Source organism: Lichenostomus cassidix, chromosome 5, assembly GCF_008360975.1.
Source record: "Lichenostomus cassidix isolate B80296 chromosome 5, HeHo_3.0, whole genome shotgun sequence".
In the NCBI taxonomy this organism is placed as follows: domain Eukaryota; kingdom Metazoa; phylum Chordata; class Aves; order Passeriformes; family Meliphagidae; genus Lichenostomus; species Lichenostomus cassidix.
Genome location: NC_139486.1, coordinates 26656999 through 26681664, shown reverse-complemented (window position 1 = coordinate 26681664; position 24666 = coordinate 26656999). Strand labels below are relative to the sequence as shown.

The window sequence follows — 24666 nt, the reverse complement described above, 5'->3', positions numbered from 1 at the left end:
ATTTACTGTTTCTGGAGAAATTACGTGTAGAAATACTTTATATGTAAACAGCTGCTAAGGAAAAAAACCCCAAAAACTATGTATTTTCCCTTAAGCTTGGAAATACAATTTTTTGAGTGATTTCCCAGTTTGGTATTACTCAAGCTGTTACCTGTACTATAAATAGATGGTGGGAGCCATTCAAGAGTAAAAACCACAGGTGTTCATTATATCCAGCTGCTGCTATAGACTGGGAGGAGTTCCATTGTGCACGTTTATTGCCACACAGGTAAACTCAGAAGCAAGCCTCCTTTGCAGTAGGAGGGTGTATAATGCAGGTTTGCTCATAAAACATTAAATACAAAGTATCCTCAAATACTTTAATCAGGCAAATGTAGCATCTTTTTCTTGTTGTAAAAGACAAGTAAAAAACAATAGGTAGAAGGAGCGAGAACTACATGCAATCTGCAAGCCTCCTGTAGGAATTTTGTAAAAGATTAAAAAAATTTCCATAGGCTCAGTCACACTTAATAAGAAGAATGTTTGAGGCTGTACAGTTTGTGATGGCATCTGATCTTGTTATTTCACAGTTTTTAATTCTGTGTTTTTAATAGACTGTTGGAATAATTGGATCTCAGAAAAAAATCTGTCATCTTGAAAAGCAAAACTGCTTGAATGGTTCCTTCTAATTAACTTTAAAACATGGCATTTGCTCTAATACTTTTGCAAAACAAATATGGGTCTGCAATGTGCTCTGTTTTGTAGGATGGTCATTAAGTAGCTCCAAGGCAACCATGTCAACTAATAGCACATAACTTTCTCTACTAGAATATGTGTTTTTAAGATGGTGTCTGATTCTTTTCAAACATGCAGTTTTATGCATTAAAAAAAAATTTAGATAAAGCATCTCTTAGTAATTCTGACATACACAAGTGTGTTAATTTGAAAACAAACCAGTGGGATATTGCACAGCAGGATTATAAATTTAATAGGAAAATTAAAAATAAGTTCAGTAATACAAGGAAAAGTGCTGACAAAGTCAGATACAACCTGACACCCTGCTAGGGTGGTGGTAGCAATCCAAATGCAATGTTTGGTTGAAGCAGTGATCCTGTGAAGGTCTGGTCTCCACCTGAAGGTCCAGCAGTAGCTCTTGTCCTCTGGGAACCCAGTAGACAGGGCTGCCTTGGGTAGTTCCAAGGCCAGGTTATATCCAGGTGGGAATGCTTGGCTCCTCCCTCCTGGGTGGAGCATCTCACAATAGGATGAGATAATTCCATGAGTCATGCAGTGGGTCCTTGATGGCCCATTGTCTGTTATCAGGGGTGAGTCACAGCAGGAGATAACAGCTAATGGCCCACAGCTGGTGCTAATAGAATACTGAATACATCTATATTGTAACCTAGGACAACAAGTTTTGGGATTATGCCCTTTGTTAGTTCTGATGTTACGATTATGTAGTGGTGTGAAGTTGGAGGCCAGCATCTATCGGGTTATAATCAATGACGAGCAGCTGAAATTGATGAAGTGGCTGTGAATTGTGTGAACTGGTGGTCACAAGTTAGCAAGCTGTTACAGTGGTGAAATTGTTCATTGATGTAGTTGCAAGTTAGAAAGTGTGAAATTAAGGTGGATGAAATAAGCAATTCTCTTGTTTGCTGAAGCATTAATATATTTTTTCTTTTGTGGTTTGTTTTCCTTAAGATAATGATGGCATCACGTTTATGTTTATGTTTAACCTTTGGGCTTGAAGGTTTGTTTATTTGGCTACTCAGTTTGATTTCAGTTCGCTAATTTTGTGAGTCAAGGTTTTGAAATGAAAATCTCTGTGACCTTCTTCCAGTCTGGGACTGTCCAGTGCTCTAAATTCTAGAGATCATTACAATGTTCAGTTTTGTAATGGTGAATGAAGTAAATAAGGAGGTGTTTTATTGAGGGTCTGTTGGTTCCTCCTGCTGAATTTTAGAGTGAATTTCTTTGTCCTCAGATACGCAGCAATGGATGCCTTTATTTTACATTTAGTAACACTGGTTGTGCTTCACCTTGCCATGTTTTTTTTCTCTTCACTGCTATTGTAAATTTAGCTCTCTCAGAAGAAGCAGTAATGGTTGTTAGTAGATCAGAGCTTCAGGAGTCCTCTGCAACTTCATTAACAGTGCATATGTCTCTTATAAACAAAATACAGATTTGTAGAGACTGATGTTGAGCTTGATGTACTGCTTAAAGAGGGGAGGAAAGGACTTGTGGAGGAAAATAGGTTACTATGACTATAAAAGTCTGGGATTCCTTCATTAGTCTGTGTTACAAGTTCTATGCTTTTAACTCAAGTGTTCTTTTTCTAAGGTAAAACAGGTTACAGGCTATTGACAACAAATGTTTTCTGGTGAATGAGATCTGTGAAAGATGCTGCCCTCTCGGAGGAGATTAGATTAGATTCTTGATGCTTGCAGTAACAGCTGTGACATCTTATTATTGTTTGGTGTATCATAAGATAAAAGATTAACAGTCAAAGCATGAAGGATTTTTTGTCCTCTTGATAAAAGAGAACATCCTTCTATCTTTCAAAAATCTACTTTCTGTAGTTAAAAAACAAAATGAGACCCCCACTGTTTCTATTGATATATATTTTGAATTTTTTTTTAAATATGGAAGCTTTTCCAGTTATTATAGTGATGATCTGAAATACTGAGGCCATCAACAGAGCCTTGGACATTGTCATGGGCACACGGAGTTGTTGGCAGAGCTGGGATTAGAATTTGGGAGTTCAAAGTCTTGCATGCTGGTGCTCAGTCTGTTTGGCATATTTTTATCTCATGGTTACAGAGTAAATAATTCAAGACAGGAGTTAATTTAGATGCCTAGATACCATGTCCAGGACTGAGTAGGTTTTTTTGGGGAGGTTTTTTCCTTTGGTTTTGTTTTTTGATTCTAAGCCAGGGAAAACAAGCAGGGCAGCCTCTTATCCCTTCCTAGAATATTAGTTTTTTTGGTACCCTGGGTTACCTGTTGTAGATGGATTAGTTAAGAAATGTATAAGCTCTTGGGCCTGTACCAAGGCCTGTAAATCTATATGGTGTTCTCTCTGTGTTAAGAAATAACTTTAAGTTTTACCCTTGTGTCCTATTGTTAATTGCTTGCTTAGTTTGACAGCTGATTCTTTTCATTCTTTTGATGTACCAGCAGTCAGTTGTGCTCCCCTAGGAGCACTTGGGAAGAATTTTTGGGTTTTGTGCCAGGACGATTCGTATTCAGACTAGAATGACTATTTATGAAAGCTGCCTGGCCAGAGACAATTTATTATAGTAGAAACAAGTTGAATTAATAGATGGCAGCAATAATAGGGTAGGGATTGCTTGTTTATGAACAGAGTATTTTAGCGAGCAAACACCAGCTGTGCATGACTAAGGATGGCACCAGTCCAGTTGGGAGGCTGTATGCTTGTGCTGTCACTATGAGGCAAGCTCCCCAGTCAGATTTCCTCTGGCTCGCCTTTTCGGTTGGGAAGATTTACATTTTCGCCATAGGATAAAATATTTTTTGTGGTTCGAAGTCGGAGGAGCAAGAAGTAAAACCATATGGACCAAGTTAGCGTGTAAGCATAAGCAAGTGGCTTCTGGCTGCAGTAGTGGCGGCACGCGGTGAAGGGCGGCAGTTGTCAGCACTGTAGCCCAGCTCTGCTCCAGGGGGTTCCCGGGTGGTGCAGACCGGAGCAGAGCTGGCGCTGCACGGAGGGCGATGCTGACCCGGGAGCGGCCTGGCCCCGCTTTGGCCCCGCTTTGGCCCAGCCACCCCCTGTTGCCGAGCAACGCGCGCACTGGGCCGGCAGGGGGCGCGCGGGCAGCGGGGCGCTCGGCGGGGAGAGAGCCGCGCTGGGCTCGGACAGTGACAATAAAATTAATTCTAATCTCTTCAAACCGTCTGCTTAAGCAAAACCCACGCATTCGGAAACTACTCAAAAGCCACCCAGCTTACCTTTCTTACAGTCCGGCTTTTTTAAAAAGTATTTGGCTCGTGTAATTAAACTATTTGTCCATCTGACTTATGCATTCAAAGATTACTTTCTTGCTGGTAAGGACAAAATTCCATGTGGAAAAACAAATCTTGAAGAATTTAGACAGTAATGAGCTCCTTCACTGAGTAATCACAGCATGAAGGCAAGTTTTGACTTGTTTTGTCCTCTTCCTATGCAGCTTTTCTAATTGCTGGGTTTGATTTCTAGGCATCCTTAACTCTGTTGCTTAGAGAATCAGAAGACTTTAATCACTGTAGGTTGTTATGCTTTTTTTTAATACTGTAAAGTTTCAATAAAGTAGGAGATAGCAGTTAGAATTGATTTGGTTTATTTTGCAATGATAGCTTAGCTTCTAGATCAATTGAAAAAAAGAGAGAATAAAGCATTAAAATTTTTGGTGTTTTTCAAGTGAAAAATGAGCAAATTTTAAAATATATTTAAACACAGACTTCCTAAAATGTTTTACTTAAATCAGATAACCATATGCTTAATTTGAAGAAAATTTACCTTGTTTTGTTTTGTTGTAAAATATTGCCTGTAGAGTTAAATAACTTCATCCTTAGTCTCAAGTCTTTAAAAGCCCAGTGCAGATACCAGAGAGACTGATGTGAAAGATGGACCATTTATTATTTATGTATTATTTATAATAATTTGACATGCTGTGAAAGTGGAGAGCCATCTTATAGAGAGATGTGGTAATGTTGGGGATTCTGTTTTGGTAATTTATTTTCCAAATGGTTCTGTATTGATTTTTTTTTTCAACAGGATACATAATGTGCAAAAAGGCCAAACAAGGTTGAATTGCTAGTATGCGATTGTTAAGAACATTGAGTAGGAGCTATTGCAGGCTGTTGTGGAAAAGAAGTTGCCAGAGAAGTTCTGTGACTGGCAGAAAATTGGAAACACTTCTTAGGAAGGAAAAGGGCTTTTAAACCAGTAGCAGACTGAGTGTTTAAAGCAAGTTTGCATTTCTAGGCTAGAGTGAGGAAACTGCAGTGGTACATTTTTGGCTTTAATCCAATTTACAGCTAGGCACTTAAATAGTGTGCAGCTGAAAGCGTTAGAGAATTAAGGATTAAAAGATGGCTATTCACTGTGTCAGTATGTCAAATGAGGAATCCATAGCCTGTCCTGATCTTAAAGTTCCCTTTTGTCCAATGTCTTGCTGCTTGCAGTTTGGGATTAGCTTTAAGTCTATAATAACATTAAAAGGGTAAATTGAGAGTCCTGGTGGTGGATTATAAGCACCAGCTTTAAAATAACTGGCACCTTCACTTAGCAGAGCTGGAATTTCTGTCTTTGGAATGGGCTGCAGCTGCTGAATATTGGGAGCACTTCTACTGTAGGAAATTCTTCACTGTACTGAGCAATAACAGCTCATTAACCTGTGCCTTTATCCCTCCCAGGCTAAACACCAGGGAATTCTGGTGGTCTGCAGAGTTTACTTCAAAGTAATATACTATCTACTAGCATCCAGTGGGGATACATATGCCCTACCAAGTATGGAAAAAAAGTCTCAGAAAATATGAGCAAAAACGAAATTAATGCTGTCAAAGAGTCTCTGGATGTTTAGCAGTAACGTAGGCTATGTTGATTAACAGCTATTTATAGAAGCTTTTTGTGAGCTCTTGTTTTTATTATTCTTTTTTTCTCTCTTTTTTCTCTCCATTGGCATGAAATCTTTAATCGGGTCTGTTCCTCAATAAAGCATTTAGCAACTTGGAAGGAATTAATATCACCAGATTCTCTGTTGCACACAGAGTTGTGTGGAGGGGTCCTTTGTGATATATGAATGGAGCTGGTTGCATTTGGTTGAAAATTTGTTACTGGGAAATAAAATTGATTTTGTAGTTAATATTCCATGAAAGACAGAAAAGGGAACCTACATAAAGAAAGTGTAGGGAAGGTCACAACAGTTCTTAAGTATCTGCTCAAATAGCTAAGAGGAGAAAAGATATAGTTCACTTTGTCATTAGCAGGAACTTATTCCACCTGGACAAGGGTTATGTACAGTAACATTTGCCTGCCTAGGAGAATAAACATAACAACAATTTAATACTTTCTAATCCGCATAGGGAAAAGGAGGCAAAATTTACTGGTTTTTTTAGATGACCTCTCTCTGCAAGGACTTTGGCCTTCAACAGCTTCATTTTAATTTTTTCCCCCAAAAGAATTAGATCTAAGTTCAGAGCTTGAAAATTATTAATTTAGAATACAGCTGTCTTCCATGTCTCTATTACTCACAAGGCAGTGTCCAGGTTCGAGGACTAAACTGAAATTTAATTATGTAGAGAATCTTCCCAGAGAAGGTAAAGGAAAGGATCTTTTTAGTGAGGTTATCTATGCCTGTAATTGTACACTGCAAAAAATGAAGCTGTAGAATTGTCATTTCTCAGGGGTGTATGCAAGAATATCTGTTTTATCTATTGCTGTAGCATTTGGTTTTCTTGTAAATGCAGAATCTGTACCTGGTGACTGCAAACTAGTTTTTGATTCTTAGTGTAGGTGAGAGAAGTTCCTAAATTGGAATGAAAACTTCACTATATTTTTACTGGATTAAGAGCTGCAGTGATTATATAACTTACAGTGCCTCATGCAGAATGTTTGTCAGAAATCTTTAGGGAGGTCTAATGGGCAAATTAATATTTTGCTGAGAAGATTAATGACAGTGAAGTAGAAAGAATTACTTAGTCAATGATGTAAAAGACGAAGAGGAGTTATAGGTCTCTGTAATATAGTTCTTTATTTTGTAATTTTTTTTTTGTTTTCTTGAGGTCACCAGTGTTCAGATGAGACCATGACAATCAGTATCAGTACTGCAGAAAAAGCAAATCCTAGCAGTAGTTAGCCTGTGCTAGAGAGTGTTTACCTGTGGTGGGGGGATCCTTAAAAGCATTATTAAGAAGGTAAATGTGAACATTTGTGAGCTTTAAAGTATAGTTTTTGCTGACAAGAGAGTACTTTGGCTCAGCACATTTTCATGTGCTGACAATATGTTTATTTCTATTTTCGTGGTCTCTGCCTGATGGGATTTTGATAAGGATCTTACTCTGCATAAAGAGGTCAATGATCCTGCATGTGTTGGTTTGTGTATTTTTTCAAAGCATCTTGCAGTGACATGATTAAAGCATGCGGGAATGGTTACATTGTAAATTGTATCTCGAGAATTTAAGCTGCAGAATTTGCAGTAAGGCAACCAAAAAATAAGGTCTCTAGAAAGTACTTTCCAAGTGTGATAAACTTCAAGATTGATTCAAACTCTCTTCCACAGCTGGGCAGGTGGAAGGAAAAGGACAAATGTTAACTTGAGAACAGCTGTTTTGGAATTGGTTATTGTTATGCCATCTGGAGAGATGGAATGCTGTTTGTTTAATAGCACAGGAGAGAAATGTGTTTATAAGGAGAAAATACAGCCATAAGAAGATAGTGGAGTTGCATTTTCTGAATCCTTTTCCTGCCAGAGTGCTGAGGGAGGCTGTAGCAGTGGTGGGTGCAGTGCTCTGAAAAACACTTAGTAGCAGGAGGACTATGTGCTTTGGTGTGCTTTAAGCACATTGCATTTCTGTCTGTGTAATTAGTATTACTTATGAAAAAAAAGATTCAGCATTGGTGTGAGAAGTATATGCATATGTCAGTATTGTCAGAGGACATATGAGGAATCTTAGAGCTTTTTGCCCCCTCTCTTTTTTTCCTAAGTTGCCTTCTTGGTTCTGCTTTTGATCCTCTGTAATCTATTCCTTCTGCCCAGATGTTGTTTTTTACCTTGTGTGATGTTATGTATGTCTTTGTAGGATTTGTTTTAATACAGCAATGCTTTGAAAGGTGTGCTGTTTTATATGAGGCATGGGTTATATGGGGAGCAAAACAAATTTATTAAAATTTAATTTAATTTTTAAATTATTTTAACTCATGCATCTGGATTGTATTTCACTTAGTATGACAAGTATCTGGTAATTCTGATTAAGAGTTTCATGTGGTACCATCCAGGTGTGTGCATATTATTTCTTCTCTTGGGGATTTAAAACCTTGTAAATGCTGGAAGAGAAGATCTGGGCTATACCGTGCATGTCTTAAAAAATCCCTTGGTAGCTGCCATAATATTTTTCTGAGATAATTAAACCTCGAGTAAAGAGTTATTGGTATTCTAGGGATATTTACATACTGCCAAAGCAGGAACAGGAGAAGCAAAACTCAAAACCAAAGCTTATGGGGCCAATGCTTTCTGTACAAGCTGCTACTTCTAGGCAGAGTTCACACTTACAGAGTTCTTACCTAACATGTTGAATTGCTTGATGAAGAAAAAAAGTAATGCCTTAGGCTATCTTAAGTGATTGAAAGATTCTTCTGCCAGTGATTTAAAGATTTTCTGAAAGACCTTTCTCCTATAATCCTGTAGAAAGCTCCATGCTTACAGGAACACTTGTGCTTTAGTTAACATGAGTGGTAGAAGCTTGTGAATCTGTTAATTATTCTTTTGTTTGAAGACAATTTTGTTAAACCATATTCGTGAACAAAAACAGTGCATCTCAGAAACAGGAACTTTTCTTATGTTTGAAGACGTGTGTAAGTTTTTTAGAGAAACAGTCAGGTTTATTTTATTAGCTTGAAACAAGGATCATCTTGGCAGTTTGAAGTAGGAGCTGAATTTATAAAGTCCTCTTAGTAATTGAAGGTTGTTTTTCTCCAGTGTGGATGTATTTATTATTTATTACAGGAAATTTTGTACACTTAGATTGGATAATATAGGTACAGTGCTGCTGACTCCTAGGAATAAGTAGCCTGTAGTGGTGAACACCTGATTATGCCCAGGAGGTCATAAAGTCATTCTGACTAGTTTGGGTCATCCTAAATCTTTAATCTGTTTGGGCTGAAAGTAAAACTCTAGTGAGTTGTGAGATCATCGTAGTCAATCAATAGTCACAGTCCTTGCGTGAGGGGGAAAAGCCTCAAAAATTCAGGGGAAGTATGTATGTAGTCAGGTTTAAAACACTATGTGGGTTTTTCAGCAGTTACTTAGTTTCATTTGGGAAGGAATTAGGGGGAACAGCCTGTAGATGATGTTTTGATGGATTTGATTAGCTGATGGCACTGATAAAGGGCCCGAGTAATGAATCTTTCTAATCTGTTAAAATATGCATTTTGTTCAAGAGCAGAGAAGCTCTAATAGTCTGCTTTTGATGTGTTTAAAGTCTTAACATAAAGATGGGTCTTAGTGTTTTGAAATTGCAGCTTTCAGTAGTAGGCAAGGAGAAGAATTTGTTGCAGTAACTCCTGAACTTTGTCTAACACTTCTCACAAGACATTATAAAGAAATAGTGTTAAAAAAACTGTTTTGCTAATAAAAAGTATATTGAATAACTGAACCCAAATTTGGTTGACTTTTGTAGTAAAAACTTTTTTTTTTTTACTTTCTATCTTTCCCATCAAAACTGTGATAACAAAATGGCTTAATATGAGATCTTATGAGACCAAATTAGGAAAGCATGACCCAAAAATGAAGTACACCTATTGAAATACTGACAGTGGAAGTCTCATTTGGTGTTGTTGGAAAAGCTCCTCTTGCTGCCTTAACCTTTCAAACAAGCTCTCAAACATACTTGTTTGTAATTTTGCAAAATGTTGGATACAGTTAGCTTTCTATATTAGAGAAACTTGACATTCAGCACTTTAAAGGGCTTGCTCTTTACTACTTAATTTGTAGAAGTTAGTAATTGGTACTGTGTCTTGCCATCTGTAAGAAAAATAGTTTAATTTCCACAAAACATGTATGTGTATCTATAAAAAATATAGAAAAGAATCTTGTAAGTCTAGACTACATAGTTGAAATAATTTTTATTTAAAGTTTATTGCCTAATGTACCATATGTAGTTGAATAGACCCATTTTTAGCATACTTTTGTGTAAATGTATTTGATTAAAATTTTGTGCCTGCTTAATTAGCTTCAGAGACTTGCATTTCAGTAACTTCAAGATGTCTGCAAAAGTGTACTCTGGCCACTTGAATGGAAGATAAAAACATGTTTTTTATGTTTTTCGCAGTCTTTGCAATTACTAGTATGACTTCAATTGCATTCCTTTGCATATACTTACAAAGCTCACTTTTTTTTTTAACAGTAAAATTTGATACCTTGTTAAAAAAATTGAGATGTTATTTCTGTACAATAGTACTTGGAGTAGAGAGAGCGTTGCTTGTAATGCTTGTTAATATAAAGTCTGTGGTCTGCCTTGGTAAGAAACTCTGCAAGCGCGGATTCTCTGTAAGGATAATCTCTGTAAGGATAGCTTTTGTAAAGCCATTTGACCCAACTTACAGACACTGTAAGGTTTCGTTCTTCAATTACAGTTTAGAGAGAAAGGATACAGTGATAACTCAGGTCTCAAATCCAGATATTATTTTTATTTCTTTAAATAGTGTTGAATTTTGTTCAGCTGCTAATACTGAAAGGAAGACAGACATTTTGACAATTTTTTTTTTTTGTTCCTTACACAGACGAAAGAAGTTGGTTTACTTGATGCAGACATATATGGACCTTCAATTCCAAAGATGATGAACTTAAAAGGAAACCCAGAATTAACAGCAAGTAAGTGGAACGGATTTTTCTTGCTGTCTTTTTTTGTACAGGGATGAACATGGTCCACTCATGGGTGCTTCCTTGGTGTGGCGCAGAAGGGATGCAAACAGAAGATTAAACTGAGTATATTTATTTATTTATAATATTGAGGTTACTTTCAAAGCTAACTTGTACAACTCGGAGCATAATCAGAGTCCTATTTTTTGTTAATCTTGGTCCATGCATTCTCATGGATTTTTGAAGAGAATCTGGAAAGGAAGGGTGTGTATCAGTAGTTGTAAAATTGTAATATAGCAGATAATTTTCAGTTAAAGTAAAAAAGCCACTAATCTAGGGAAAAACATACTAAAATAACAATAAGAGAATGGTCATTACAGTAGCTTGTATGAAATATCATTAAAATGATTGTTTGATCTCTCTTCAGTGAAATGTGCCAGGCCACTTGACTCATTTGTATTTGATGTTGTGTGTTTAGGAATGTAGAGGTGGTTACTTCCCTACCAGAAAGTGAAGACAGTAGACAAAACTCCTAATTGTCCTCCTACTGGAGAAAGTTCAGATTGGCCATACGTGTTGTCAGGGAGGGATCAAGGATGTCTACCAGTTCAAACAGGACATAAGAGGGCTTCAGTGAAGTAATCAACTGCAGTGTTTGTGGGCAGTAATTTCTAGGTAAAAGGAAAGTTAAATATTCTTTCTGCCTTCTTTCATGCCATGATCTCTTTTTTTATCACAGAAAGGTTTGGGTTGAAGGGAACCTTTGAAGGTCATCTAGTCCAACCCCCCTGCAGTGAGCATCTTCAACTGGGTTAGGTTGCTCAGAGCTCTGTCCAACCTGATCTTGAGTGTTTCCTGTGATGGGGTGTCTACCACCACTCTTGGCAACCTGCTTCAGTGTTTCACCAGCTTCATTGTAAAAAATGTCTTCCTTGTATCTAGTCTGAACCTACTCTCTTTTAATTTAAAACCATTACCTCTTGTCCTATTGCAACCGGTCCTGCAAAAAAGTTTGTCCCTATCTTTCTTTTAAGTCTCCACTAAGTAGTAAAATGCCACAATAAGGTCTCCTTAGAGTCTTCCTTTCTCTAGGCTGAACAGCACTGATTCTCTCAGTGTTTCTTCATAGAAGAGGTATTCCATCCCTCTATATAGATTCTGCTATTGTTGTAGAATGTTCATTTGTAACTCATTTTAATTCATGCATGAGCATTTTCATGTATCATCAGTGGGATTTGACTTCCTGGTACAAATGGAAGTATTCTTGCATTCCCTTGTACTTTGAACTCCATTGAGGATGTATGTAATACAGGCTGTGTTTTCCTGTAACACATTTTTTTGCTATGAATTTTGTATTTGAGGTGCATTCTGCGATATGAATGCAAAAGGGATTATATTGTGGTGTTCATATCTCTCCTCTTTTCATTTTTATGTGACACTGACTTTTGTTACTCCATTTTTTTCCTCACTGTCTGAAAAATTGAGTAGATAATTTAGAAATTCTTGGTTATTTTGCTGTGTGTTTTATCAATCTGGACCAAACTTAAATCCATGTCTTCAGCCACAAATTGAAAAGCAAGTTGCCCAGTCTCTTTATTACAGTTGTACAGATCAACTTGCTAGGAGTGCAAGAACTTAAGACTATACTCACTCAGTGTATTGAGCAGCTGAGTTTTGTTTCAGTGATATTTCTGGTTTCTAGATATTTCTGGTAAACAGCTGAATAGAATTCACTATAAGCTTTGCCTTAACATGTTTCAAGCATTGTTAAAAATGCGGAATTCAATATAATAGAAAAGAGTTGGAAGATTTCCCTGAACTGAAACTGCTGCTGTTGTCTTGTAAGCGCTAACATTTTGATCACTGAAATACATTCTTTCTAGTTCTGTGTGGAATGTACAAGTAAATATCAGGATTTAATGAATACACCTTTTTTTGAAACTGTAGAGTAACAGCAATGGAAGTACTATCAAAGATGGTTTAATTGTGAAATAGGAATGGTGTAGGAAACTTTAATTAAACTTTAATGAAGGATTCCTTTAATGAGTGACAGATTGGACAAGCTTGAAAAGAAGTGATTGATCATAGGTGTGTGTGTACAAATATATATATGGAGTGTATATATAGGTGTATATGTATAAATGTATTGATATAAAAACATGTATGACTCGTATTTTGGTATAATGAGGTTTAGTGTCATCTTCTGGTTTCTTACTATGTTTTCAATAGTAAAACAAGCTCTGAAGAAACGTTGCATAGCAATTGAGAAAGCTTAGGCAGTTCTGTGTTACAGGAGTGCATAAACTATAAACTATGTAACAATAAGTCAATTAAAAACATTTCTCATAACATGGCAATTAAAAAAAACCAGTTTGAGATCTAATGCTGTCTTCAGATTTGAAAATGAATCTGTAGAGTAATCCTGGGAGGTTTTGAGCACTCCTGCAATCTTCGATTTCTGTTTCTTCTCTCACATGAAAAGGGATTAGGGATGCCCGGTATCATACAAAATAATTCCATGCAGGAATTATTACTTCTGAATAGAAGTTATTATGGTTATGCTGTAATTTAAGTATTCAAGATGAATTAGGAGTTCTTAGTGAGGAGAGTCTGTATAAATGAAAGATACTACATTAATTTAATTTTGCAAACCATAGTACATTGAAAAGTCTGCAAACATTTAATAGGCTGTCATTCAAAATACTTTAACTAAATGGTCAGGGAAATATTGGTTAATAAGTTCACAACTGAATTTAATTAGCTAATGGAGGATTATCTAACTATGGAATAAATATTAACATCAGCTGCAATATATATGCAGGGCAATGCTAATAGCATAAGTAACAACAGTATTGCTTCTTTCACCAAGTAATTTACTTAAAAGCTGTTTCCTGGCTTAGTGAATCGCATTATTTCTTTTTTTTTTCCTTTTAAATCTGCCATTTAAACTAGATGTCAGAGAGTAAAAACTACAGTATTGCCAAACAAATTACCATTTTGCCAGATAAAGAAAGTTTCTTTATTTAGCTTGATTATGAAGGTTTTGGTGGGTAAATCTTTATGACAGTTGACTGCACTCTTAGTGTTTCAAAACTTTGTTGCCATTTTATGATAGCCTCAGTGTCTTTCATTTCTTAATAAAATAGTATATTCAAAAGATCAGTAATAGGTATCTGTTTTCACAATTTAGAATGAAATGTAATTTCTTAGAGGAAGGTAACGGTGTTTGTGGGTGCCCCATTGAGTCAAATAAAATTGCAGGAGCAATTTGGATTTTTTTCACTGGGATATTTTAAGACTGTGACAGCAGACTCAGAACATGAAAATTTGAAATAGTTGTGTCTGTTTAAAGATGTCTACTGGAATAGTATTAAGGGATTGTGGTGCATTCATTTCAGGGTTATAAATAAAAAATTTGGAGTGGACTACTGAAATAGACAAAGTGTTATGTAGGTAGCATATTCATTTTGGTAACCATGAAGAGCTTCATTGATCTTTGCTAAGGATTTAAATTTAAAGATAGTGCTTGTAGTCTCCAAGTTGTGTTTATCATGCTTTACCAGTGGAACTGCATCGTGATTAATTTAAAAAAACCCCTAAATTTGATTCTTTCAAAAAACATATTTGTTACTGACACTAGCTCTTGATTTGTGAGCAAGTGAATTTTAGATTGTGTATAGTCTAGTAATATGTTTTATTGATTCTGTTTCGAAAGTAGCCTGAACTGAAACCCTGTGTTTTACTTTTGGTGATTGTCGCTGTTGAGCAGCTAGCAGAGTAATGAAAGCACCAGTTCTCAGTGGCAAGAAGGAATGACCTTTATTGTTTTGATTTCATCACATATATAGAGTTCTCAAAAGTCACCCAGACTGGTCAGTCAGAAGCCTTCCCCCAGGCCTGACTGGCCAGGCCTGCACTGTCCAAGTTCTGGGACACTGTTCCAACAACATCCAAACTTTATCTTTATTTATAAAACACAAGAAAATTTCTCATGGGAAAAACCTGTGCTAGCCACAGCTGATGTCTTACCCCACTAGTCCCATGGGTCTTACATGTGACAAAATAATAATTGAGAATGTCATAATTAATTGTGGTTTATATTTTGCAGGCTTTTTCAAATGTGATGAAGTATTTGAAAATTAGAAGACTTCTTAAGTGTTAAATGTTTTATTCTGGACCTTGACTATTGCCCTCAAACCTGTAACAATAAACCTCAAGCTGGATTAGTTCAGCTATTGTTGAATTCACTTGTGGAAAAAATTGATGACCTTTACTTGGAAGGGAGAGGAGGTGGAGGATACCCAATTCTGCAAAGAATTATTTATAGGCATACAGTTGTTAGCTGCTGTTTAAAAAGAAAAAACCTCTAGGGAATTAATTTATTAAAATTTTATTCTTCATTATACATAAATTAATGCAATTATGAAAAGTATAAGATGAGAAATGTAGTATAGTAATTAAAGCCTCTTACTGAGAGCAGTCTTTTTGGATAAATGGCAAATCAAATTTTACCAACTGGCATTCCAATATAAATTACTGAAACACTGTAACCTCAAATAATACATTAGAATTACTTGAAGGCAGATTCGTATTACTCTTCGTGTTGTTAATCCTGCAGTGCAGTAATTCTAAATGGTTTGATTTGGATTGTGGCTAGCAGATATTCATTATATTATAAAGTTTACTCTTAAAGATACAAATGTTTTTTGGTTCAACTTGTATAAAAACTGGAATTGAATTGCAAAATGGCTTTGTTATAGGAACATGATAGATACTCTTTTCATTATACGTAAACAAAAGAAATCAATCATGCTTTTGTACACCGGAACATATTTACCTTTTTGCTTATTTCAGAGGAATAAATGTTTCCATTGCTTTTATCTGCTAGAAGAAAAAATTGAAGGACTGTAACTAATTCTGAATTTTCTCAATATTTTTACCTTGCAATTTCACTTTTGTGCCTTTTTTTTTTCCTTCTGTGGGCTGCTTGCTGTATTCTCTCTTTCCTTGTCCTTCTCTGCAGTACCATGGAGTGGCTTTTCAGAATAGAGAAATAAAGCAGAATATATCAGAAACAGGAAAAAAATGTCGTTTAATCTTTTCCCAATGGAGACCAAAGGCCAAAAGTGACAGTAAGAGTTTAAAAGCTAGCATCTCTTTGCTTTAGCTCATGGTCCTCATCATTTATATACTGAGTGTGATGCCATATGGTGTGGGGATATCCCTTTTGTAACTTGGGATCAGCTGTCCTGATTGTGTCCCCTCCCAGTTGCTTGTGCTCCCCCAGCCTGCTTTGCTGGTGGGGTGGGGTGGCAAGCAGAAAAGACATAGACTTAGCAATACCTAAAAAAAATCCCTCTCTTATTAACACTGTTTTCACCGCAAATCCGAAACAGCCTCATACCAGCTACTATGAAAAAACCAACTCTGTCTTAGCCAAAATCAGCCACAATTACACATAATCCTTTGAACATGGTTTTTTTTTTCCTCCCATGGCTTTTTGCCTAAATTTGCCTAAATTGGGTTTTTTTGGGAGGGGTCTTGATTATAGTATTGAACCTAAAAAGGCTGAATCGATGCAAATACATTGAGTTGTGTAGTTTTGCTTTAAAAGCAATGAATATCCCTAGTTAACTGGAATGTTTTTTGAAGTTGGGTCTTGAATTAAAGCTGGTATGTAGTGAATGTTTGCCCCTTGGGTTCCTGCAGCTCCCTGTTCTGCTCTGCAGTTGTCTGGCACTCTGTTACGTGGCTGACCAGGGCAGTGCCCCTGTCACAGCAGCAAGTCATTGCTCCAGATGACATGAGCTTTCCTAGAGGTTTTGTGTGTCAGGACAGATGCTTTAAACTGAATGTTGGCTTAGTCTATTTCATTCCTCGTGGGTATGATGAACTAAAAGAACCTGCCCAAATTAGTCTAATAAAGCTTTTGATCCACTATAAATAAACTTTTTGGCTCCTTGGGGATCTGAGAGCATTTTAAAATTCGGGTTATTCTAGCAATCGTAAGGAATACATTTGTGATGGAAGGTAATGGCATGGTGCTTAAAACTAGTCCAGTGTTTTAAACCTATTTTAAACCTAACAAGTCAGTGCTGCTTTAAAATGTGACAGAGATGTTACTAAATCACTGTGATTTTTACTTGTGCCAGACTTGCTTTTGAAGTACTGTCTTCCAGCATGCAATTAGTTCTTTTGCTTTTAGGTAGGACTGATGAAGTCATATCTGCAAAACTGTTCTGTTAATGAAAAAGCTTTTACAGAGCTTTGTTTCCTCTGCAGTCTGTCGGGAGGAAAAAATGCATAAAACCTTCTCAGGTAATGGGACTGGGAGACCCTCTAAATACAAGAACCAAATCTCTTGGGAAAAGTTGCATTTCATTATGCATATATTTCTTGAAATTGAACAGTGAGCATGGAATAATGCTCTTTAAGTCTCATTACTAGTTTGCTTTGGTTAAGTATTTGAGATGTTTTCGTGGTTAGATAACACTATTAGTGCGGGATGTAATGGGCAATCACAGCCTTCCTTGTGTGGAGCTCTTCAAGCTTAAAATACAAATTGCAATATTTCTGGGGCAATCCGGCAAATAAACTTATAACACAGTGTGAAATGAAGCCTGAAGTCTCAATTAGTCTGTCACTCACCATGGAATATTCTAGGCTTATGGCATAAGCAGTTAAAACAATGGTTACAGTTAAAGGATGGATTTAAAATTTGTGACTTTGACTAACCTTTTGGTGACAGCATCCTTTGCCCTCTGACATAGATTGGTGTCACTGTTTTGTTTCAAGGTACCCTTGGGCCCTGTTGCTATTCATTGCCCTCCCCTCTGTGGCATTTCTTTCCTCTTAACCGTACTGTTGGTGGAATTCACTTGCCTTTGCTTAGGAAACCAGTGCTGCTTTAAACGTGCTGGAGTCTGGCATCTAGCTGCCCCTTCACAAGGTATGGCTCTTCCTATGCCCTCTGTCAAATCTGCTAGCCCCGTATAAATCTCAGCTCCCTAAGGCATCCACAGTGGCAGGAGACATGTATATATACACAAGGTAAAGCGAAACCATTTTTTTTAACTCTTCCTGGCAAATGTCTCCTCCTTTTCCCTCTTCCCTCCTCCTTTCCTTTCCCCATCCTTCCTTCTTTCCCCTTCCTGTTAGTAGAAAGTGTAAATAGTCTGAATCCTTTGTGTCCTTGACTGGAACCTGGATTCTCCCATCACAGAATGTTGACCTTGGGAGGTGACTTTCAAAACAAACAGCAGATAAATTCCTTATACTTTACATAGTGATTAACAGAGGACACTATGTAAGCTGGAGTACTTGACTTAAGATTGTGATAGAGTATCCTTTAGTCACTGGCAGCATGAAATTGTACATAATTAAAATCCAGATGATGCAAAACTTTTTGAGATTTTGTAATTGACCATGCTGAAAATTTTATTGCAGCTTGTCTGAATGTATGGCACATTAGTTGTGTCAGATAATCTTGTTCAATGCACCAGAATCCACAGACCATTCTGCAGTGTCTCTCTCTGACTAGCGTGGTGGCTGTGTGATTTGTTGTGCCAAACATCACCTGTGTTTCAGGCAGTGAGTTGTCACTGAGATGTGAGGATTTGGGAAAGAGAAATTTCTCATGAAAATCTCTGCTAGTGATGAGCTGTGCAAACAGCAGCAGAACATGTAGCTTTTGTATAAACTGTGAAGAAGTGTCAGCTTGCTCAGATTCTGGTAAACACATGCAGAGGAGTTACAGCATGTGTTTTATTAAAATAAGATCCCATGAAAGATGAAGAAAAAATTATGAGCAGTTCAGAAATGTGCTTTTAAAAATGCTTTTAAATGCTACAATGTTATTTAGAGACAGGTATTATGGGCCATATCTAATGTAACTTTATAAGCCTTTTCTCTTGTATGCCATTTTGTGTGCCTCAGTTTGCTTTTCAAATTTTAAATTCTTTTAAAATGTATTTGGGATTTTAAGGGAAAATACATAACTTCAGCAACATGCCTCAACTGTTGAGATCTCCTAGATGTTTATTAGCTGTGCATTACAAGCTTTTCAGCACTGAAAATGCTCCAAGCGGAGCCATGGCTCCAGAGTCAGAGTATCTGACCTTGGGAAACACAATACAAGTCTCCAAACCCACAGGATTCTTGAATAACCTTGATTCTATCATCCGTGAGGTAATAATTTCCCGCCTTAGAAGCACGTTGTTAGGTAGAAATGTTCATTTGAGGTGGATGGGTGTTATGGAAACAGACTTTTTGTGTAAAAGTAAAGGACTGGGAAATGGTCACATTCAGAGTGTAGCCCAGAGCACGCAGTTGCATCTGTGATGCCAAAACTTCCGTGTTGGTAGTGTGTTTGGAAACATTTGAAATGTGCATGCAAATGGCAGTAGAATGTATTTAACTGGAAAATAGTACAAGTGTTCTGCTTTTTATAGGTTTAGCTATTTAGGCTAGATCAACTTAAAAGCCTGACTTTTCTGCTCAAGGACAAAAATTCAGTTAGGACAGGCAGGTGACTTTGAATATTAAGATTTAATGAAGACAGAGATTATTTGAATAAAGTAATTATTAGAAATCTCTGATCTGCCATTATAGTGGCCAGTTCCAAAAATATCTTGAGTAAAATAGGAAATTTTTATCAGGGGAAAAGAATCTGACCTTCTAATGTTCTCCTCTCATATTTGGATTTTTTTTTTTGGTCTTTGAAATAGTAAAAAAACCCCAAGTTCAGACACTTGAAAACAGAGCAACTTCTCTGCATTCAGGCTTGCTGAGTCAATGAGTTCAAAACACATTTACTAGGGCGTTGGCTGATCCACTACATTAATATTTAATAATTATAAGTTACCTTTGCTCTTCTTAAACAGTATAATGCTTTCTAAGGAGGTGTAGTACAACATCACAATCTTCTGCAATAACGGTCTTTACTTGCCTGATGGCATAAGACTGAATGTAAGCTTCTGCTTGCTCTAACATATTGGTCAACAGACCTCTCCAAAATCTAAAAACTGTATATATAGTACTGTGCATGCTTTCTGTGCTGTACTAATCCTGGTCATCACTGAACAGCTCTGTAAGCCTTTTTAGAGGAGGGGAGTAGCTCAGTTACCTTGTTAGGATGGTCTGCAAAGCTTGATTTGTTTGGGGAGAAAAAGCTTAGTAAAAAATAATTAGAAAATGCATGTTCATTGAGGTAATGAAGATCCATCTTCATTACATCAGTGTTATTCTTCCCCACGTGAGTAACAATTCAACATTCAAACCAGTCCTAGGACTGTTTAAAATAGCAGTCTGCTATAATGCTGTTGTGAATTTGCATGTGTCTGCCTTTTCTAGTGCCCTACTTGATTCTATCAGAAAAGGCATTTACTGACATGTCATTGGTGCTATGCTGATCTTACTGATCTGATTTTGCATGTTCAGAGAAAACACATCAGTCTTGCACTTAGGGCCATCAAGCCTACTGGAAAATTGCAAACTAGGCTATTTTATTTATCTCTTGTGATAGCTGGCATGGTATTGCTGTGTGTTGTGTTTTTAAGAAATCTGTTTTGTTGTGTGTTGAATTTTTGGAACTGTATGGCAGGCTTCTGATAACAGAAAAGCATACTCTAAAAGCAATGGGAATTAGAGATGTTACTGAGATCTCATTAAGCTAAATCTTCTTTACATGTTATGTTTTAGAAAATCTTCTTGAGACCCAGGGTGAAAGAGAAGGAAGGCCTGTTGCTTTTGATGAGACAAGGGTGATTACCAAAGCCCACTGAAGCACTTCAGATTTGAGATTTGTCTTAAGAATGATTTTTAGCAGTGGGCAAACAGTGGGGAGCTCTGCAGTGTTTTGTGTTACTTTGAGAATATACAGAATATTATAGCCAGAATATACAGCAGGTTGTGAATTGTTCTGTGCATTGTATAAATTTGATTAAATCTTGCTGCTCAGAGCATTTTATAGTCTTTGTTGTTAACCAAAGAAAATAAGATGCAGTTCTCATAAAAGAAAGCTCTGCTGTTGAGAAATAAACAGTGCATGTATTTTGAAAACAGAGGCCCCTTTGGCCACTCTGTATGTCAGTGTTTATCTACTCACAGTAACTCCTATTTTATGAAGGAGACAGAGATGTTGGAAGATGTGTGAGATTAGTCTGTGTATCTGGTCTCTATGCAGAAGAAATTGTCCATGCAGGTAATGGATGTTGAGATGTTAGCCTCTGGGTAGAGCAATTGTACTGAACTGAGAAGTGGTTTAGTATTTTGGTGAACTTCCCAGAATAATGCATCTTTTCCATTCACCTTACTCTCCAGTTCCTTAACAGTCAAAGCTTGGCCTCCCCTTTTGGTTTTCTTTTGTTTTGCTTTAAAATTGACCCTATTTCATGATAAAAAATGAAGGAGACCTTGAGTCTGCAGTGATATACACTGTTGCAGGTACTTTTTTCCTATTTCTTTTTTTTTAAACCCTCTCTTAGGTAAATATGTGGTAATTTCTCTCAATACTTCTAACACTATTATCACTTGTGGTGGTGTATATGTGGTTTACAAGGACACCAAAACAGTGCCTAGAGATGGCTCTAGGCTGAAGTTCCAATGTCATCAACCTCTTTATAACTAAACTGTCTTACTGTGAGTGGAAAAGACTGTGATTTCCTAGAAATGCGGTTAGACAATATAATGCCACCAAAATAAGCCCTGACTAAACACTGAAGAGCTGCACAGGAAGAGCTGTATGCACTGGTACAGTGTATCAGCCCGAGCCAATCTTTTTTTCAGTAATAGTTCCCTGCTCATTCCTGAATGCAATAGTCATGCAAGTGATTTGTTTATCTTCCTATTTTATTCTTTTTGATTTGTAAACCAAAGCATCCAATTTATTCTCCACCATATTTCTACAAAATTACATGGCTTGAATGCTCACTTACTTGATTGCTTGAAAGCTTTCATCTGTAGAGTTTAGCTGTTTAATTTGTATGCTCTTAGTTGTTATTTTGTCTGAATTTGGAGTTCAGCTTTGAATGTACTGTTTTTATTTTACTCACATTGTTTTTTTTTTACTATCTATGTATTTTACTTTGGGTACATCAAAGACTTCTGGCAAAATCCATATTATAGTATATTTTATATTGCTTTAAGTATTCTTCCTATTTTCTGCTGATTCCTGCCTGTATATGCTCTTCCAAGACATTGACTAGACCAAATAAAATTCCTTTTGTTCTTTTTTCTGTGTGTGTGCATGACATTTTGAGATAAGGTATGGATTTAGATGGAAGAAACCATAAAGAGGAGTTTCGGCTTTTGCAAGATTTTGTTTTGAATGCACTCCTTTTTTATTGGTTTGTTAGCTTTCTGCTTGCTTGCCCCTTTGCCAGCAGAACAATTAAAATATTCCCTCCCTGTTTTTTTTTTTTTTTTTCTTGACACTGGAGAGCATGGGAATAAAAAGCACTACCCTTGCAATATTCAAGTAAGCTTCTTTTGTTCCTACAGAAATTCTAGGAGTCCTGCAGACTTCTATCAGCCTGAAGAAATCTGGGGCTAATTACCTGGAGCTGCTGACAGTGGGTAGTTTAGGGGTGGCTTTATATGGTATCTCTGCTCTGGGTTTCCATAGCAGATTTAAGAGAAGGAGACAAATTTCCCAAAACTCTGGTATGTTAACAGGAATGCTCTTCTGATTCATGAGATCAGTGAATATGACCATTAAAAAAAAAAATTAAAATCCCACCATCTTGTATGACTTTGGTTTTGTTCCGATATGAATGACTTAGCTTTTAGTGATTCCTGATAGGTAATCTATGCCTTCCAGCATGGGGCTTTCATAAAAACAGATGGATTTTGGCAGCACAAAGTGACATTATATTGTGGGCAAATGCATTGTTATTCTGGCAAAAGATGAATAGTATTAGTAAAATGTAACAACCTAAGATAAAAGTAGAGTCAGATTCATGGGCAGAAAAGGTAAATGTATACATATAATGAAGGGATGAGGGGGGAAAAATAAGCAACTGTTTGAATACGGAAAACTGCTCTTAAAAGATAAAAAAAAAGTGTAAGCTTATTTAAGAAAAAAAGCGAAATAGCCTAAAACCATCTCCCCTCCAAAAAAATTCCCCTTCTTTGCTTTTGTTTTAGAAAATCTAATGAGGCCCCTTAAGAACTATGGAATCGCATGGTGAGCATATGTTTTAATTTAAATCAAGCTTTTTTTCAGATGTGCTTGATATTATGCTGTAAAGCTCAAGTTTTTGCTTTGTTGTTTCAGCATGTCTATGGGTTTCCTAATAGAAGAGACTGCCCCTGTTGTGTGGAGAGGGCTCATGGTAATGTCAGCTGTTGAAAAATTGTTGAGACAGGTAAGGCTTAATTGTGTATTTGTGCTTCAAAGTAATCAGTTTTTCTAAAATGCATTTAACTGATACATGAGTGTCCCTGACATTATTTCGTATGTTAGTGGTGAGCATTTTTGTGTCTTAGTCTTAAATTCAGGTAAGGGGAAAAGTTGATACTTTCATGTTTACTTATACCCCTCATACAGAGCTGTTGTTCCATGCCTTTGATGAGTGAATTACTGCAATTTGCCTTCCTTCTCATTCCTTTTTATGTTTCTTTATGCAGTTGTTAAAAAAAAAGGCATTTTGAAGTTGCCTAAGGATTTGAATGTATAGGTATCTATGCATCTCTACAGCTGTATTCCCTTATGTGCTTGTTAATTCACCAGCACTAAGAATTCTTGGATGGCATTTGACATGTGACAGGTACAGGAAAATCATTAGCTACAATCTCTGTGTAATGCAGATAGATTGTTAGTTAATAAATTTTCTGGCATGTAGAAGCGGGGTGACTTCTTTATTCCGTGACAGATTTTTTTTTCCTTTTATTGTGAATAGACCTGTGAAGTGCTAATGAGACAAACAGCTGAAAAAATGCATTAAGGTTGCATGTTTAGACTTTGAAGTGAGCCAGGTTGTTCACAGCTGACACCCATTCTAGGGCTCTACTGTATACAGCTTGGAGATCGCAAGGTTTCTGTATGTCTTCTTTAAATGCCTCCAAATACTGTGCTCCTTTAACAATTGAAAAGAGTAATTTTTTTCAGTCTTTCTCCATTTTTACTGAATTCACCTCACACGGATTTTAGAATAGTGGCACTCACTGCTCTAGTCAAAAAAGCCATGTGTCTGCCAAAATTTCAGGAAGAATATCTTTGTCTAGAATTGACCTTTAAAACTAGGGGGTATCCATGCCAATAGCTGTGGAGGCTGTTCTGAACTCTTTGTGTGCTCTGTTGCACTGGCCTGGCTTGAGAAACCAGAATGTAAAACCTTGAAGGTAGAGCTAAAGTTAGCACCTGCTGTACTGGCATACTCTGCCCTGGGAGGCTGAAGGCTGGCAGGCACTCCAGGGCTGTTCCTTCAGTCAGTGGCATCCCAGATGGGAAGCGTGTGCCAGCATCCTTGTGGAGGGTAGGGATGATGCTGTGTAATGAGCTCGTTGCTCCCTAGCAACCAGTGCAGACACATGCTGGCCAACCCTGCTGTGGGAACGAGACAAGTCCATTAATGCTCAGGGCATCACTGATCTCCCTGACAGTGAAACCCAAGTTCTGAAAGATGAAAGCTTTACGGCTAAATTTCTTCTGCTCACGTGCATTTTGCTTCTGCATGATGACCGAGATAGTCTTAAATCTGGGCTGGGAAAAGTTTGAATCTCTTCCTTCAAAGAGAAGCTCACAGATCACAGGGTAAACCAGTGGGTCTACATGATGTACAGGTGGCTTTAAGAAAGGAAAGAATGCATTTTCCAGACTAAGACATGCTATTTTGTTTTTAAAAGCTGTAATCTCTCTTCTGACAGTTATCAGCCAGTCTCAAGAACAGGCTTACTTTTAAAGATACCATCATTCTATTTTATATTAGAAATAGTTTTGTGATCTGTTTGGGACTTGAAATTTTTTTTTTTTTTGTTTTCTCTATTCTCGTAGATCTTAGCTATAATCTTTTGTTTAACAGGATAAAGTTGCTTCCAAGAGTACTTCTGCTTGTATATAACTTTGTAAAACCATATTCTTAAGAAATAGCTGTAGTATCTCATTAGC

The 24666-nt window shown here is 36.9% G+C and overlaps 1 protein-coding gene across 3 annotated transcripts in view; it reads left to right on the top strand.

Moving 5' to 3' along the window:
- The window catches only part of NUBPL (NUBP iron-sulfur cluster assembly factor, mitochondrial), an 82550-nt gene that overhangs the window by 5959 nt on the left and 51925 nt on the right, over window positions 1-24666 (top strand). For 2 of the 3 annotated variants that reach the window (XM_085061934.1, XM_085061931.1), the window contains exons 4-6: window positions 10481-10571; window positions 22704-22743; window positions 22834-22924. In XM_085061934.1, the coding sequence (XP_084918060.1) occupies window positions 10481-10571; window positions 22704-22743; window positions 22834-22924 (222 nt within the window). The remainder of the gene's footprint in view (window positions 1-10480; window positions 10572-22703; window positions 22744-22833; window positions 22925-24666) is intronic. The other variant, XM_085061933.1, reaches the window with a different exon arrangement.